The 15,829-nt window shown below is 32.8% G+C and overlaps 1 protein-coding gene across 1 annotated transcript in view; it reads right to left on the reverse strand.

Moving 5' to 3' along the window:
* The window catches only part of LOC114336768 (dynein axonemal heavy chain 10), an 863,661-nt gene that overhangs the window by 280,031 nt on the left and 567,801 nt on the right, over positions 1 to 15,829 (reverse strand). Inside the window, exons 46-47 of the mRNA XM_050648469.1 lie at positions 13,577 to 13,758; positions 8,898 to 9,146 (exon numbers count right to left, since the gene is read on the reverse strand). Coding sequence (XP_050504426.1) covers positions 8,898 to 9,146; positions 13,577 to 13,758 — 431 coding nt within the window. The remainder of the gene's footprint in view (positions 1 to 8,897; positions 9,147 to 13,576; positions 13,759 to 15,829) is intronic.

Consider the following 15,829-nt stretch of genomic DNA (forward strand, 5'->3'; position numbering starts at 1 on the left):
GCTAATTTCATCTTTATTTTGACCCTTACTTCAAAGACGCATGTCTTTGATATGTTTAATTGCAGACCAAATATTTGATTTTCGTTTTCAACCAGTCGTGTAAGATCAATCAGCTCTGATTGACTATTTGCAAGAAGGGCTATGTCATCTGCGAAACGTAGGTTGTCTATTTTATGATTATTTATTGAGATGACTTTTTACCATCCTTCAAGTGCTCTTCTCATAATATGCTCTTCATATATGTTGAATAATCGTGGAGATAGTATACATCCCTGTCTGACACCCTGTTCTGGATGAAATTCCTTTGAAAATGTGTCAAGCACTTTAACTGATCCAATAGTGTGTTCGTATAGTTCAGTTATAAGCGAAATAAGGTGTTGGGGTACGCCTACTTCTTTTAGTATTTGCCATAAGTGTCTCCACTTGACCCTGTCGAACGCCTTACGATAATCTATAAAGCATATGTACAGTGGAATATTAAATTCCCTATATTTTTCGATTATCTGTTTTATATTCAACAGGTGTTCTCGAGTACCTCTACCTTTGGTAAATCCAGTTTGCTCTTGTGGAATTTCTCTTTGAAGGAATGTTTTTAGTCTCTCATTGATTATATTTAGTATTATTTTACTGGCATGTGATATAAGAGAAATAGTTCGATAATTGTCGCATTTATGGAAGCTGCCTTTTTTATGAATTGTTGTTATTGTAGATTTTGTCCAGTCTTCAGGCCATTGTTTAGAATGCCATATTTGGTTACAGAGTAGATGAAGTAATTTTACGCCAGTTTCTTCTGTGGCTTTGAGTATTTCTGCTGTTATCATATCTGGACCTGGTGCTTTATTATATTTAAGCTTAATGATCACTAGTCTTACTTTATTTTCAAGTATATCAGGTTCTCCTTCTACTTCATCAAAGATTTGGTTAACAGGTTCTTGGGGTTAATCATCTTTATATAGGTACCTGCAATACGATCTCCATGTCTCTGCTATATCTTCTCTGATTGTTTTCAGAGTTCCAGTGTTGTCTTCAATGGCCCAAGTTCTGGCTTTGAAGTATCTTGTTAAGTAGCGTATTTTTCTAAATAGATCTCTCGGCTGATTATTCTGATCATGTCTCTCAATTTCTTTGCATATACTTTGATAGTACAGTTTTTTATCTGCATTGCATCTTCGCTTTACTTTTTTATTGAGGTTTCTTAAACTAGCTTTTTTCCTTTCACTATGCATACCACTTTGACAAAGATTTCTTCTATTCTCAATGATTTGAAAGGTTCCATCTGTTATCCAGTGTTTCCGTTTCACAGGATTAGGTGTTGTTACACAATGTTTAAAAGTCTCCCATATTTCTTGTGATGTTCCGTTACGAATAGAGGGCATTATTTTATGTAATTACTTCTTGGAGAAGTTCGTCCTGCGTTTTTAGTTCTATCTAATGATCTATCTGATTATATCTATTATACAGGTGGTGACATTATAATTGATATATTATAGTATGAGAATAGAAAAATTATATTATTAAAAATATTGTAATAAATAATTATATCTATGCATCTATAAGCGAGGTTCCTATAGCCTCTGCTACTTCTCGCATTTCGACCGCTATCTTTTTCTGTCCATCCATTCGTCTTCTTTGATGGCTTTATCTCTCATGATGTACTGTACATCTTCTTCCCAGGTAACTGAAGGCCTTCCCCTTCTTCTTCTTTGTTGTGGTATGTAATTTAAAGCTTTCTTTGGCCATCTATCTTCATTCATTCGTTTGACTCTCGTTTCAATTCTATCTACACTGGAATATACAGTTTTTGTCCTCCTTCCTGATGCGATCTTTTATATACCACACGCTCTCCTTAGATAATCTATTTCTACTACCTACTTCTATTCTCTTTCTATCTTTTTTTGTGATCTGCCAAACTTCTGCTCCATAAGTCATAATAGGCTCTACCAAGGTACGATAGATTGTCGTTTTTTGTCTTATCTCTTTAGACCATAGTAGAGAGCTTAGAATGTTTACCGCTATTTTGCCCTGCTGTGTTCTGTTTTCGATGTCTCTTTTGCCTTCTTTAGATAATATAGATTCGAGATATTTATATTCTTTAAATGTATTTGTTGTTCTAATTTCTAAATCTGGATCTCCTAATAAAGAATTAAGAATTAAATTCTAACACTTCTATAATATGTTACAATTGAGCAATTAGACTACCAGTTTCGGCAACTGGTTATGATAAATTCATCAATTTTAATGAACATACTTCTTAATTGTTTTTATTCTTGCAGTAAAAAAATACACTGTTAATTATACAAAGAGAATATCATTAATCTGTCACAACAATAATTGTTTTAACATACTACAATAATCATTTATAAAAATATCCGAAGTCTAAATACCAACATTTGAGGTGGCAACAGCGTAGTAGAAGCCATGAGGACATTAACTGAAATATACGGATTCCGCGACAACCTTAAAATGAATAAATATATATTTGGACGTCATCAAAACCGTTAAAGTGATTTTAGATATACAGCAAGCGAACGTGGCGCGCCTGACGGCAACTGCCTCAAGTAATGTGTATATTATTATACAGATAACGTGTCTGAGGACATCCGGCCAATATTTTATTCAAGCATTGTAGGAAGTGGTACCTTTCACCTGCGATAAATTTTAGAGAAAATCCTCGTGGCAACCGTATATCGGAGTCCACGAAGACCTGGACGCCACGAGAGACTACAGTTTAACATGGGGGGACGTCATGAGATGCTAAAAATAAATATATATATATATATATGTATATATTTAGGTTAGCAAAATAATTATACGTATTTAGTTGACATGGCATGTAGGTACAAAATATTGTTAAAATAATTTTTATACGTAAGTGAATTATTATAATCAACTATTCTAAATGCAAAATAAGCCACAATTTAACTAAAAAAATTATTTTATTAACGTTTCGACGTCCAAATTAGATGTAATTGTCAAAATACAAAAATTAGTCAGATTAAATAAATTATTAGAAAAAATTTTTAACTAAGCAACAACATTTTTGTTTAATTTAATAATATTTTGTATTTTGACAACGACATCCGGTTTAGACGTCGAAACGTCAATAAAATCAATTTTTTAGTTAAATTGTGGCTTAGTTCTCATTTAGAATAGTTGATTACAAAAATGCCACAAGGGTAATAGCTTTAGAACAAGTTAATTATTATTGTGAAAGCTTTAGGTCTTCCTTTTATTTAACTCTTGGACGGTAATCCTATTTCATTTGTAACTAAAAAAAAATATATATTAATTTATAGTCTCTTATCTTTTTCGTACTGTTTTAAAATGTTCTTAAACTCGTTAAAAGAACTAAATAATTGTCCACACTCCATAGTTAATTTAAAAACAAACACTAAACAAATAAAAAATAAGAATTCACTGACACTTTAACTTTTTTATTTGCGTACACGTTAGCGTATACCTAGACACAACCTTATATTTAGGTATATTCTTCTTCTCCTTCTTTAGTTTATTGGCCTCCACCTACTTGGGTATTTGGCCAGCTCATCGTCGTGGAATAAGTCAAAAATATTTATATTCTAATGACATTTATCGTATGTCATTGTAATAATATATACCAGTTTGTTAAAATTGGAGTTTTATACTGTTTTTGAAGGAAAGGAACGAAGGTTTACTATTGAAAATAAAACCATTTTGTAAAAGTACAATTTTCTATAAATAGTTCAAACGATCAAAAACACTTGTAACGTCACATAAATGTATTTTCTACTGACGTTTATAACGTCTAATGTAAAATTTTGTTTACTTTATTGGAAAAATGTAAATGTACAACCGAATGACGTCACGACGCATTTTGGACCAACTGTTTTAATTTGAATGTTTAATCGTCTTTAGGGGCCAAACGAAAGACAAACAAAACTTTTTTATCTTTGATACATGTTTTAAATTATGTTCTGTTGTGATTTATAACATTTTTTTCGAATTTAAAAATTTATGCAAGTTCCCTATTGCACTTTGTTTACATTGGTTACAGTTTTTACAGAGAATACAGTTTTTGAAGAGATAGTACTGAATTGTGCGTGTTTACTATGGAAAATAAAAATAAATAAGTGGTGTTTAGTACATTTGTTTAAAAGTACAAAAAATAAAACCCCTAACAAAATATTTATTAGATTACCAGTCGATAAGAAACGACGTTTAATAAAGTGGTTACATGCATGTTGAAAGAACATTAATAGTTATTTAACCAACAAGTGTATTAATAAGGGCGATTAACAATTGAGATATTTTAACGCGTGAGCGGGGCGAGCGCGTTAATGTTCGAGATTGTTAATCGCCATTTTAATTCACGAGTTCGTTACAAAACTTTTCCGTCGACCGTACTTTTCAGAAATAAAGATATATCCATCTTTTGATTTTTCAAATACACAGAATTTTAAACAATAAAGTAAATAATGACATATAATGGCAGATAGTACTAACAGCGGCTACTTGATTTTAAATTTTTTAGTGGGAATATAAATAGGTATATGTTTGGTTGCCTTCACCACATGTCACTGCCAATCACAGAGCGTTTAATTAATTTATGCAAGCAATGTATGTTGTGTTGCCTATAATAAAATCGTTCATTAATAGAAAATCATTCATTAATAGGGTCATTAATCAATGATTTTGAGGCTGTTAAAAATGATCATAAATGGACGGTCGACGGAAAAGATGTTTTAATGTCTTTAACATATCATTGTTTGAACATATGTCGCTCATCGGCGACATTCGGTTTCCCCCTCGAGTGCTGATGTCGCCGATGAGCAACATGCGCTCACTAACATTACATTACAAAAATTATTTCAGGTAAAGGGAGAATTTAATATGCATATACACAGTGAACGTGTTAATGTAAGTATTTAATATCTGAAGTTGTCTGCTAAATTTTTTTTTAAATTCAATTGTATTTTGAACAAAAAGAAAAACGTTTGGTATATTTTAGTAGATGTGCATGATAGGCAAGCGGCACACCCCTAATTTGAGGCTTAAAAATCGAAAAAGCGACCATGAGAGGCAAATGGCAAATTTTGATAATTCTTTATATATATTTTCGACGTAGCTGAATCCGAATATGAAGTTTATTTTTATCTAGAATTGGTAGAACATGTTAAAAAATCCAATTTTATGCGAAAATGCGAAAAATCAATTTAAATAATTTTAATTCGCATTTGAAAATGTCATGTTTACTGTGTCATCTTCCAAGTATTTGAATATCAACGAGATTTCTCTGAAGTGTTTGTACAAATTAAAAGAGGAGTTGTTAATTTTTAAACATTTTGTCGTCAGATTTCGGTAGTCTCGTGTTAAATTAAAAAAGTTGAGTAACGAAACTTTCAGCATATAATTTTAATCAACACAGCATTATAATATAGGCCATAAAGAAGTTTTCTGGAAAATTTCAAGTCAAAATATGCAATAGGAAAAAAGTTAGATGACTTTAAAAATCGCACACATAGTGTTAGGCGAGCGGCAGCAACCACTAAATTGATGTTATACCGACAACGAAAATCAACTTTCAGGTGAATGACGAATTTTTGTCATTATTTACGTTTTCGAGGTCGCTAAATCCGAAAATGATGTTTATTTTTATGTAAAATTGGTGGAACATGCTCAAAAATCAAATTTTATGCAAAAATGCGAAAAATCGATTTAGATGATTTTTCTAATTTAACTAGCTGTATCTTTGATTGCTGTAAATGTTTCCTTCCGAAAATGTTACTGTGTTATCTTTGAAGTATTTAGACAACAATGAGATTTGCCCAAGATGTTTAAACTAATTAAAAGAGGAGTTGTTAATTTTTAAACATTGTGTCGTCAGATTTCATTAGTTTCGTGTTTACTTAAAAAAGTTGAGTGACAAATTTTTTAGCTTTTAATAATTTTTAACCAACAAAACTTTTAGACATGATAAGTAATGAAGAAGTTTTCTGGAAAATTTTAAGTCATAATATGCAATTGGAAAAAAGTTACATGACTTTAAAACGAGTGGCACTCCCAAAAAAAAACGCTTATTTGTCGAGATACTGACCACGGTGTAGTGAATGGCCAATTTTGGCCAAACCCTATGTTTTTGATAGTGCTTAAAACGAAAATTATGTTTATTTTGAATTTTAAGTGGAGGAGCATTGTCAAAATCGCAATTTTACACTAAAAATAAAAAATAATGAAATCACATTTTTCTTAAAATTAAAGTTGCGCTATTTTTTCTATATAGCGTTATGTTCTTTGTACAATATATTTTAATATAAACTTGATTAAAAAGCTAAACTTCAAAATTTGTCACTCAACTTTTGTAATTAAACTTTGCAATTCAGGAATCTTCACTTTTTACTTTAAGAAATTCATAACTTTTATTACATAAATAAGACTGAAATATTGAAGCAGATCCCATTGTCTTCAGAAAGGTAAGAAATATAATACTGTAAAAATTTCAGAAAAAAATATTGAAATGGAAGAGTTGTAACAAGTTAATCGCAAAAAACGTGATTTCATTTTTACTGTAAAATTGCGATTTTGACAATGTTTCTCCACTTAAATTTCAAAATAAACCCAATTTTCATTTTCAGCACCATCAAAAATATGATCTGTGACCAAAATTAGCCATTCACCGCACCTTGGTCAGTATCTCGAGAAATAGGCGTTTTTTCGTGGGAGTACCACTCGTCTATAAAGTCACATAACTTTTTTCGTATTGCATATTTTGACGTGAAATTTTCCAGAAAACTTCTTCATGACTTATTATGTCTAAAGTTTCGGTTAAAATTATTATAAGCTAAATTTGTCACTCAACTTTTTTAAGTAAACATGAAACTAACAACTTTTTAAAAATTGACAACTCCTCTTTTAATGTTTTTAAACATTTTGGACAAATTTCATTGTTATCTAAATAGTTCAAAGATAATAAAGTAAAATTTTTAAAAGGAAATATTGACAGAGTTCAAAGTTACAGTGTTAATAGGTCTGGATCCCGCGTATGAAAAAAAAGTTAATTAATAGCAAGCTGAAAATTTGTTAATAGCTTAAGGGTGTCTAGTCGGATAAACTTTGACATATGGGAACACTGGAACAGGGGCAGTTTTAATTGTGGAACAGGTTAAAAATTTGGAACGGCCAGACTACGAAAACGGCACATTTATTTTGTCCGACAGAACAGACTTAAACTCTCCGAACAGAGATTAAACTCCCATGCAAAAATCAGACTGCTATTTATCACCTGTCATAATTCCTTTCATTTGACATATTCTACATGTTCCACTCATTAAAACGCCCATTTGGTGATAAATAGCAGTCCGATTTTTGCATGAGAGTTTAATCTCTATTCGGAGAGTTAAAGTCTGTTCTGTCGGACAAAATACATGTGCCGTTTTCGTGGTCTGACCGTTGCAAATTTTTAATCTGTTCCACAATTAAAACTTCCCCTGTTCCAGTATTCCCACATATCAAAGTTTGTCCGACTAGACACCCTTAAGCTATTAACAAATTTTCAGCTTGCTATTAATCAACTTTTTTTTCATACGCGGGATCCAGACCTATAAATGTGAAAAATCATCAAAATTGATTTTTTGAATTTTTGCATAAAAAACAGTAGGTATATTTTACCGACTTAAAGCAAGAGTAACTTTTAGTCGAATAGTTCGAAATTTAATCATCCAGTGTCTAAAATGATTAGAAGTTAGAGACAAAAAAGTTATGCGATAAAATACCCGCATCCCTAACCAAAACGGACGCCTATGACCGATACTAGAAATTCGCAATGGATGGAATCAATTAACCCCTAGAAGATAAATATGCGTACCAATTTTCGTTTTCCTAACTAGAAGTGTTCTGAAGGTATTTAAGAAAAACTAATTAAAAGACGCCATCTTCAAATACCTCTAGCTCTCGGTCTAGGTGAATTTGGTTAAATTGTCTTAAAATCATCTTATGAATCTCCTGTCTTCATTTGTCGATAGAGTTTCTGAACACCCTGTATATAGCATTGAGTTTCGATTTGCCGCGTTACCGTGTACGTTCCACACTATGCGTGCAACGAGCGCGCGGCCGATACCGATTTTTAAAGTCATATAACTCAGAAAACTTCCTCATGAGTTATGTTTTAATGTTGTGTTAGTGAACATTTTATGCTAAAAAGTTCCACGCTCAACTTTTTTAAGTAAACATGGACCTAACGGAATCTGACGACAAAATGTTTAAAAATTAATAACTCCTCTTTTAAATTGTTTAAACATTTCGGACAAATCTCGTTGTTATCCAAATACTTGAGAGATGATACAAAGTTGAAAGATAATTTAAATTAATTTTTCGAATTTTTGCATAAAATTTAATTTTTGAACACGTTCCACCAAATGTAGCTAAAAATAAGCTTCATATTCGTATTCAGCGACTTCTAAAATATAAAGAATGCTTAAAATTGTTCATTCACCTTAAAGTTGATTTTCGTGGTCGGTATTAACGTGATTTGAAGTATAAAATAAATTTCAATAAATGTATTCCACATATTATTCCATATGGAATTATTCCACATATTATATTCTTGTAGGCCGCAGACGTTCGGATACAACAAGTGTCTTTTGGTAAAGACAATGAAGTCGACTTTAATAAGTAGAAGACATTTGCTCAACACGACATACACTACACATTACGCTATAATCTGATCGCGACTAACCGACCAATTAATATCTCTATGCAAAAAAAATATTCTTGGAAAAGTTAATTACTATTTGGTTTTTTTTAATGGAACTGTTATGTCAAAGTTATTATACTTTAATTCGGACAAACCTTCATTTCACTATAATTTCAAAAATTTCAAATGTATAATACCTTTCAAAATAACAACTTTAAACATCACTTACCTCTGAGTATCAAAATACATTCGCAAATTGTTTGAACGGGCTCGGGCGGTGTTGCGAATGACCTAATCTCAGTAATATCAGATTTATCTAAGTCTGATAATGCTAGTCTAGCTATTTCTAATGCAGGAAGAGCTTCAGCTAAAGCTTCTTCAGCCTCAACTTGTTCGCTTGCGATTATTTTAGCTTGTTCTTCAATTTCCTGACTTTTGAGTGAGGCGACGTTTTTCTTGCCGGTAGCTTCTTGGGTATCTATAAATGAAGAATAATGCATGCAGTATACAGGGTGTAACGAAAATACAGGTCATAAATTTAATCACATATTCTGGGACCAAAAATAGTTTGATTGAACCTAACTTACCTTAGTACAAATGTGCGTATAAAAAAAGTTACAACCCTTTGAAGTTACAAAATGAAAATCGATTTTTTCCAATATATCGAAAACTATTAAAGATTTTTTATTGAAAATGGACATATGGCATTTTTATGACAGTATCATCTTAAGAAAAAATTATTGTGAAATTTGGACACCCTATAAAAATTTTATGGGGGTTTAGTTCCTTTAACCCCCCCAAACTTTTGTATATGTTCCAAATAAATTGTTATTGTAGTACCATTACTTAAACACAATATTTTTAAAACTTTTTTGGCTCTCAGTACTTTTTCGAAAATTCAGTTTTTATCGAGATATTTTAAATATTTGTCAAATCCACCACATATTTGTATATGGTTAAGTACGATTATGGAGACTTGGTAAAAATATGAAAATTTATGTATGATTTACATTTTTAGGTATATTTTGAACCGTATTAAAAAAGAAGCCATATCTCGATAAAAGTTGCCTTCTTGAAAAAATACAAAGAGGCAAAAAATTTTAAAAACATTTTGTTTAACTAATGGTATCGCAGTAATAGTTTAATTGGAGCGTACACAAACATTTGGGGGGTTTAAAGGAACAAAACCCCAATAAAATTTTTATGTAAACATATTAAAAAAGAAGCCGCAACTCGATAAAAACTGCCTTATCGAAAAAATACTAAGAGCCAAAAAAGTTTTAAAAATATTGAATTTAACTAATGGTACCACAATAATAATTTAATTTGAACGTACAGAACAGTTTGGGGGGGTTTAAGGGAACAAAACCCCCATAAAATTTTTATGGGGAGCACAAATTTCACTATAATTTTTCTTTAAGATGCTCCTGCCGTAAGAATGCCACATATTTTCAATTAAAAATCTCTAATAGTTTTCGATATATTCGAAAAAATCGATTTTCATTTTGTAACTTCAAAGGGCTATAACTTTTTTTATGTGCATATTTGTACTAAGGTAAGTTAGGTTCATTCGAACTATTTTTGGTCCCAGAATATGTGATTTAATTTATGACCTGTATTTTTGTTACACCCTGTATATCTATGTACATACATCTATGTTCGGAGAGGATTCCGCGGTTAATATAATGAAGCTTAAAGCTAAAATCAATATCATTACAAGAATTGATATCAAAATGAAAATCAATAGGCTTCCGGGTTGAATTGCGTCTATACTCTCTTGGCTCAGCTTTTGACGGTCTCTCTAACGTCATCGCCAGGGCTTCCGGGGTTTCAGTATTTCGAGTGCCTAGACACTACTTCCTACCTAGACACTACTGGTTTCATTAATTTTTTCCCAATTCCTCAAGAAAAATTCGCCGTTTTTCCAATGTATTGGTATTGCATTGGATATTTGTTGATGCCCATAACACGAACTTGTTGTATACGTGCAAACAAGCTTATCTAGAGTATCCACTGCTCCCTTATTGGAATTGTAATCTAAAATAATTTGGAGCTGTTTCATTTGATGAAAGTGATGCATGTACCAAAAAAGAAGAGGCAGGCCAAATGAGGTACTATCCCTATTTGATACCCAAATTGAATGGTCAAATCAAGACAAATACCTAGGCGTAATGTTAGACAAAAGACCGACCTTTACACAACACGTAAAACAAACAATCAACAAAGCTAAAGCCCTTAGGAGTCAACTGTCATCGCTAATAGGTCGAAAAAGTAAAATAAGATTTAAGACAAAGATTAGGATGGCAAATTGTATAATTTTGCCAACACTAACATACGCCTCAGCAGCATGGAGTCACACGTGTAAAACCAACAAGAAAAAAATACAAACCATCCAAAACCACATGATCAGGGAAGCTCTGAATATACAGTAGGAAAAATGAAAGAATACCCATGGACGAACATGTAAAACACGCTGTATTTTCTGTCACCGTGTCACACAAAAAATTGGCCAGCGCAAGTACATGTAATAATTATTGTTACATGTACTTGTACTGGACAATTTTCTTTGTGGCACGGTGACAGGAAAATACAGCGTGTTTTATATGTTCGGTCATGGGTATTCTTTCAGTTTTCCGACTGTACCTAGATATGTCCCATTAAGATACGTATTTGAACATACGCAACAAAATAAAAGTCCTGAGAATGATAGACGAAAGAACACATGAAATATTTAACAATATCAGAAACCATCCTAGCAGATTATTAAGAGAATTGACTAACTACGACGAAAACCAAAGAACGGTACATAGACGGCCTAGACAGCAGTTAGCTGGATAGAGAGGAAACCCTTAAGAATGAAAAATTGAGATAGCCACAGAATATCGAAACACAAATGTCGCCCTTCAGGCACTAAGTACCCTTCAGGTGGGTCAAATGGACCATAGCCGCAGAATGTGAGCATCGAGGTCACGTACCGACAGACGTGGGCTTGATGGCCACACCTTTCGGGCGCTCAGCCGTCGAGGAGAACAAAATTTATTTTGCCAATTCGCCGGCTGAGTGACCGAGCACACACGGTCTGGACAGCAAGACACCGATTTAGATCGGTGCCTTGATACCCGGAACAAATTTTTTTAGGACACAAGTCCAAAGTAAAGTAAAAAATTAACTTAGTCATTAATAGGGAGAAAAGCTCTTCTAGCTACCCCTAAAACCAGGTGGCTTAACCACATGAAGTAATACAAAGGATGTCCCATTACCCAGGGCATCCAAAGTAACATTAAGATCAACGCCTCCCCATTCGGTATGTCCTTCGATGGGGAGTGGAGTTATAGCTTGGGGGGTCAAATAGGTACCACTCCATTACGGAGTGTGACCGGTTTGATCTTCGGACATGTGGGTTCCACTTTTTAATTGGAACACACATGTCCCCCGGGGCTGGGGTTGATGCGAGCATGTGTGTGTGTGTGTGTGTGTGTGTGTGTGTGTGTGTGTGTGTGTGTGTGTGTGTGTGTGCTAACAATTTCATTTTTATCAAAAAAATCAAGAAGTTTATTAGGTAATAAAGTCACGAAACACCAAATCGTTACGCCGCGTAATAATTTGTAAAATAAGAAAAAAATTTTTTTTTGGTCAAATCGACTCGAACAGGACAGCAGGGTTAAAGGGTCAAGGAACATAGGAACATATTTTTTCGGGAGCTTCTTTATATCGATTTATTGCTAATTTTAAAGGATTTTTTCAAAAATTTTTTAGGTGAATACAAGGGTTTAAGGAAATATCTTAAATGACCTTTTATAGGACAATGTCAGTTTGACACATATATATAGTACAGATTATCTTTATTTCACACTCTTGAAGACAAAGAGAGACAGTGTAGTCAGTAGCTGCTTTGGTAAATAAATATGTTTATTTGGCAACAGTGCTTTCCTGTTAAACTTGACGGTAGCGAAAAAATGAATATACGAAGAAAAAATTATTGAATTTGTTTGCTGTCAAGTTTATACCGGTGGATTATCATGTCATTAAATCTATGACGTGCATCCCTAAGGTTGGACTTTTAAAAATCCACAAGGAAAAAGTTTTCCTGTAGTTGGCTGTATACCATGTAATACAAAAAATAGTAAATCCTTTATAAAAGGGATATATTTAAAATCCGTAAAAAGGGCTACATAACAATCACATAACTAGTTTTTGACTGGTTTACCAGTCATTATCAGTGCTCGCGTGAAGTTTACATGCTAACCACCAAGATATAGTTTAACAAAAATATGTGGGTCAAAGCCCTGTATAAGTGGTCCGTTAAGGAAACATCAGTTAAAAATGCCAATTAGAGCATGGATGTTTAAACTATTTTAAAATAATGCCCAGGTAACATCTGAGCTGTGGTGTGACTAGATTACATGGTGAAAGTCTGGTAGCAAATGACAATGAAATAGGTGGAGACCTCAGAACTATGACAAGACAGGACTGTCTTGTCATCATTCTTGTCACCGTGTCTTGTCATCGTGTCTTGTCATCGTTCTGAGGTCTTTACCTATTTCATTGTCATTTGCTACCAGACTTTCACCATGTAATCTAGTCACATTACAGCTCAGATGTTACCTGGGGCATTATTTTAAAATAGTTTAAACATCCATGCTCTAATTGGCATTTTTAACTGATGTTTCCTTAACGCACCACTTATACAGGGCTTTGACCCACATATTTTTGTTAACTATATCTTGGTGGTTAGCATGTAAACTTCACGTAAGCACTGATAATGACTGGTAAACCAGTCGAAAACTAGTTATGTTATTGTGATGTAGCCCTTTTTAGGGATTTTAAATATATACCTTATATAAAGGATTTACTATTATTTGTTGGACTTTTAGTTTATAACGGGATAAAATATTTATGATGTCTTACTTGCGTTTATTTCTGTCAACATAGCTTCACATTCTGCTGTCGCTTGGGCAACGCGAATTTTTTGTTTGGCCAATTGCTTGTTTAATACATCAAGTTCCACAGTCGCTTCTTCAATTTTCTTTAAACCACTTTTCAAACGTTCACATTGAGAATTTATATAGTTGCCTTTCTCATCCAGTAACCTAATTCAAATAAAATTATAAATAAAATTAAGAAATATACACTTTGAAGCAAAATAATCGACTCACTCAACGAATTGTAGTTTATGGTTAGTCGTTTGATGTTGTGCTACTTTGAATTAAAACAACTAATTCAAAAAATATTGTCTATTATAAAGATTACAAGAAATAATTGTTTTATGCAAATTGACAACATGTTGTAAAATTGGTCTACTTCGGTATGGCATAGAGAATGCAGCAAACATTGTAACTAGCAATTTCTGCGTAATGTAGACCTCTTTGAGTTTGCCGGTGGTCGTTTCAGTCACTTTTCAAACACATGTACACTGTACACCTTGTAACGAGGTCGTTGCGTTGTTGTTGTTGTTGCTTCAGGTTACTATCAGTCGAAGAAAAAGAGTTCGCTTTTTAAAACATTTTTATTTGGAATCAAAATAAACACAAGATGAGATAATTAGCCTTAATTACTCATTAAGTTCGTTAATAAAATATATTTATAATTTCTACGCATCGAGCTTACTGTTCGGACCGATGTGACGATATTTTTGTACATGAATGAATGATTTTGACGATCGCGCGAAATAGGATTTGCTTTTATTAATACGATATGAATGTATAAGGAAAGGGGAGAAAGGAGATCCCGCTCACCTCGCCGGATTGAAAAGACACATAAAGGATATACGATAACCGCTCATATAAGGATAGGTAAAAGGATAGGTAAGAAGAAAACTGTCGGATTCACTCAGCTCGCCAAAACGACAGTGGAAAATAATCGGGAAATACTACCTACATAAACTCACTTCTTGTACCTCGCTGTTGTCTATTATTCTTCGATCAACGCTCCAAGAATAATAATCAACTAGGCTTTTCAATCCGATTTTTATATCGTTCGAAACAGTACAAAAACGTGTTTTATTTAATTCATTGGCGTACTCTAGACTAGACGATAAAATTATATTATCGTCACAACCTCGAAGTGCAGTAAGTGAATATTATATAAACGGATAATTCACCAGTAAAGGCAGCCCAGATAATGGCATTATTACAAGAGAGCTATTATAGTCAGATAACTGTCGCCCGTCACCTACTTATGACGCAGTCTGGTCAATCATATTCCGGTGTGCATCACTTTTCGATTTGACAGACAAAAGAAAGCTTGAAAATAAAAGTTGACAAAACTGTAAACGAGTTTTTCTCAAAGCCGGTAGACACTGTAACTCAAAAACTACTTGATCGATCCACCTGAAATTTTGTATAAATTTTCTTTAGACATTTTGTGAGGTAAAGCTGTCGCGATGTTTCTGTTTTATGTTATTTTTTATTTAAAAATAATAAATATTTTGACTTTTACCATTTTTATGCAGAAAAATCGTTGTTTTGACTTCTGAGTGATACCAAAAAGTCAAAAATCGTTAAATCTAAAAAAAAACTCTGCAGCGTTACCTGCATGAATTTTGTTTTTCACATGATACAGTGATGAATTCTAGTTAGTCCATGTGGTGAGACCGCTCTTGTCTGGAAAAATTTCTGATTCAGTTTCTTTGTGGATTCCTATTCAAAAATGTCCCCTTTAAACAAATCTGAAGGGTGCCGGGCAGAATTTTTGGGCAGAAATTGTTTAAACAATTTTTTTAAACAAATACAAAAGATCATGTTTTTTTGCTCTGGAACATATATTTTTAGATTTTTTGGGTCAATCTAAACAAGAATCTTGTAATTTATCTCAGAAATTGATAGTTTTGGAGTTATAGGCGATTTAAAATCTGAAAAATGCGAAAATACGCATATTCGAGGCTTAAAAACTCATATTTAAATTAGTATTTTTGACGTTGCCATATACTTAGATTGAAGACTGAACATTCAGCTTCAAGATTCTGAAGAGTGATCGCGTCTAACTTTAATTTATACCGTTGTTTTTTAATTGTTAAATATGCGTGTTTATCCGATTTTCTTGCCGGTGCGGCGCTCCATTTCAAAAATCTCCTATTTTCATCCGAAAAATTTTTTTTCTAGATTCTTTGGGACATTCTAAATAAAATAAGTTTCTTAACAGTTTTCTCAAAAGTTAATAGTT

This window comes from Diabrotica virgifera, chromosome 4 (assembly GCF_917563875.1).
Source record: "Diabrotica virgifera virgifera chromosome 4, PGI_DIABVI_V3a".
NCBI lineage: Eukaryota > Metazoa > Arthropoda > Insecta > Coleoptera > Chrysomelidae > Diabrotica > Diabrotica virgifera.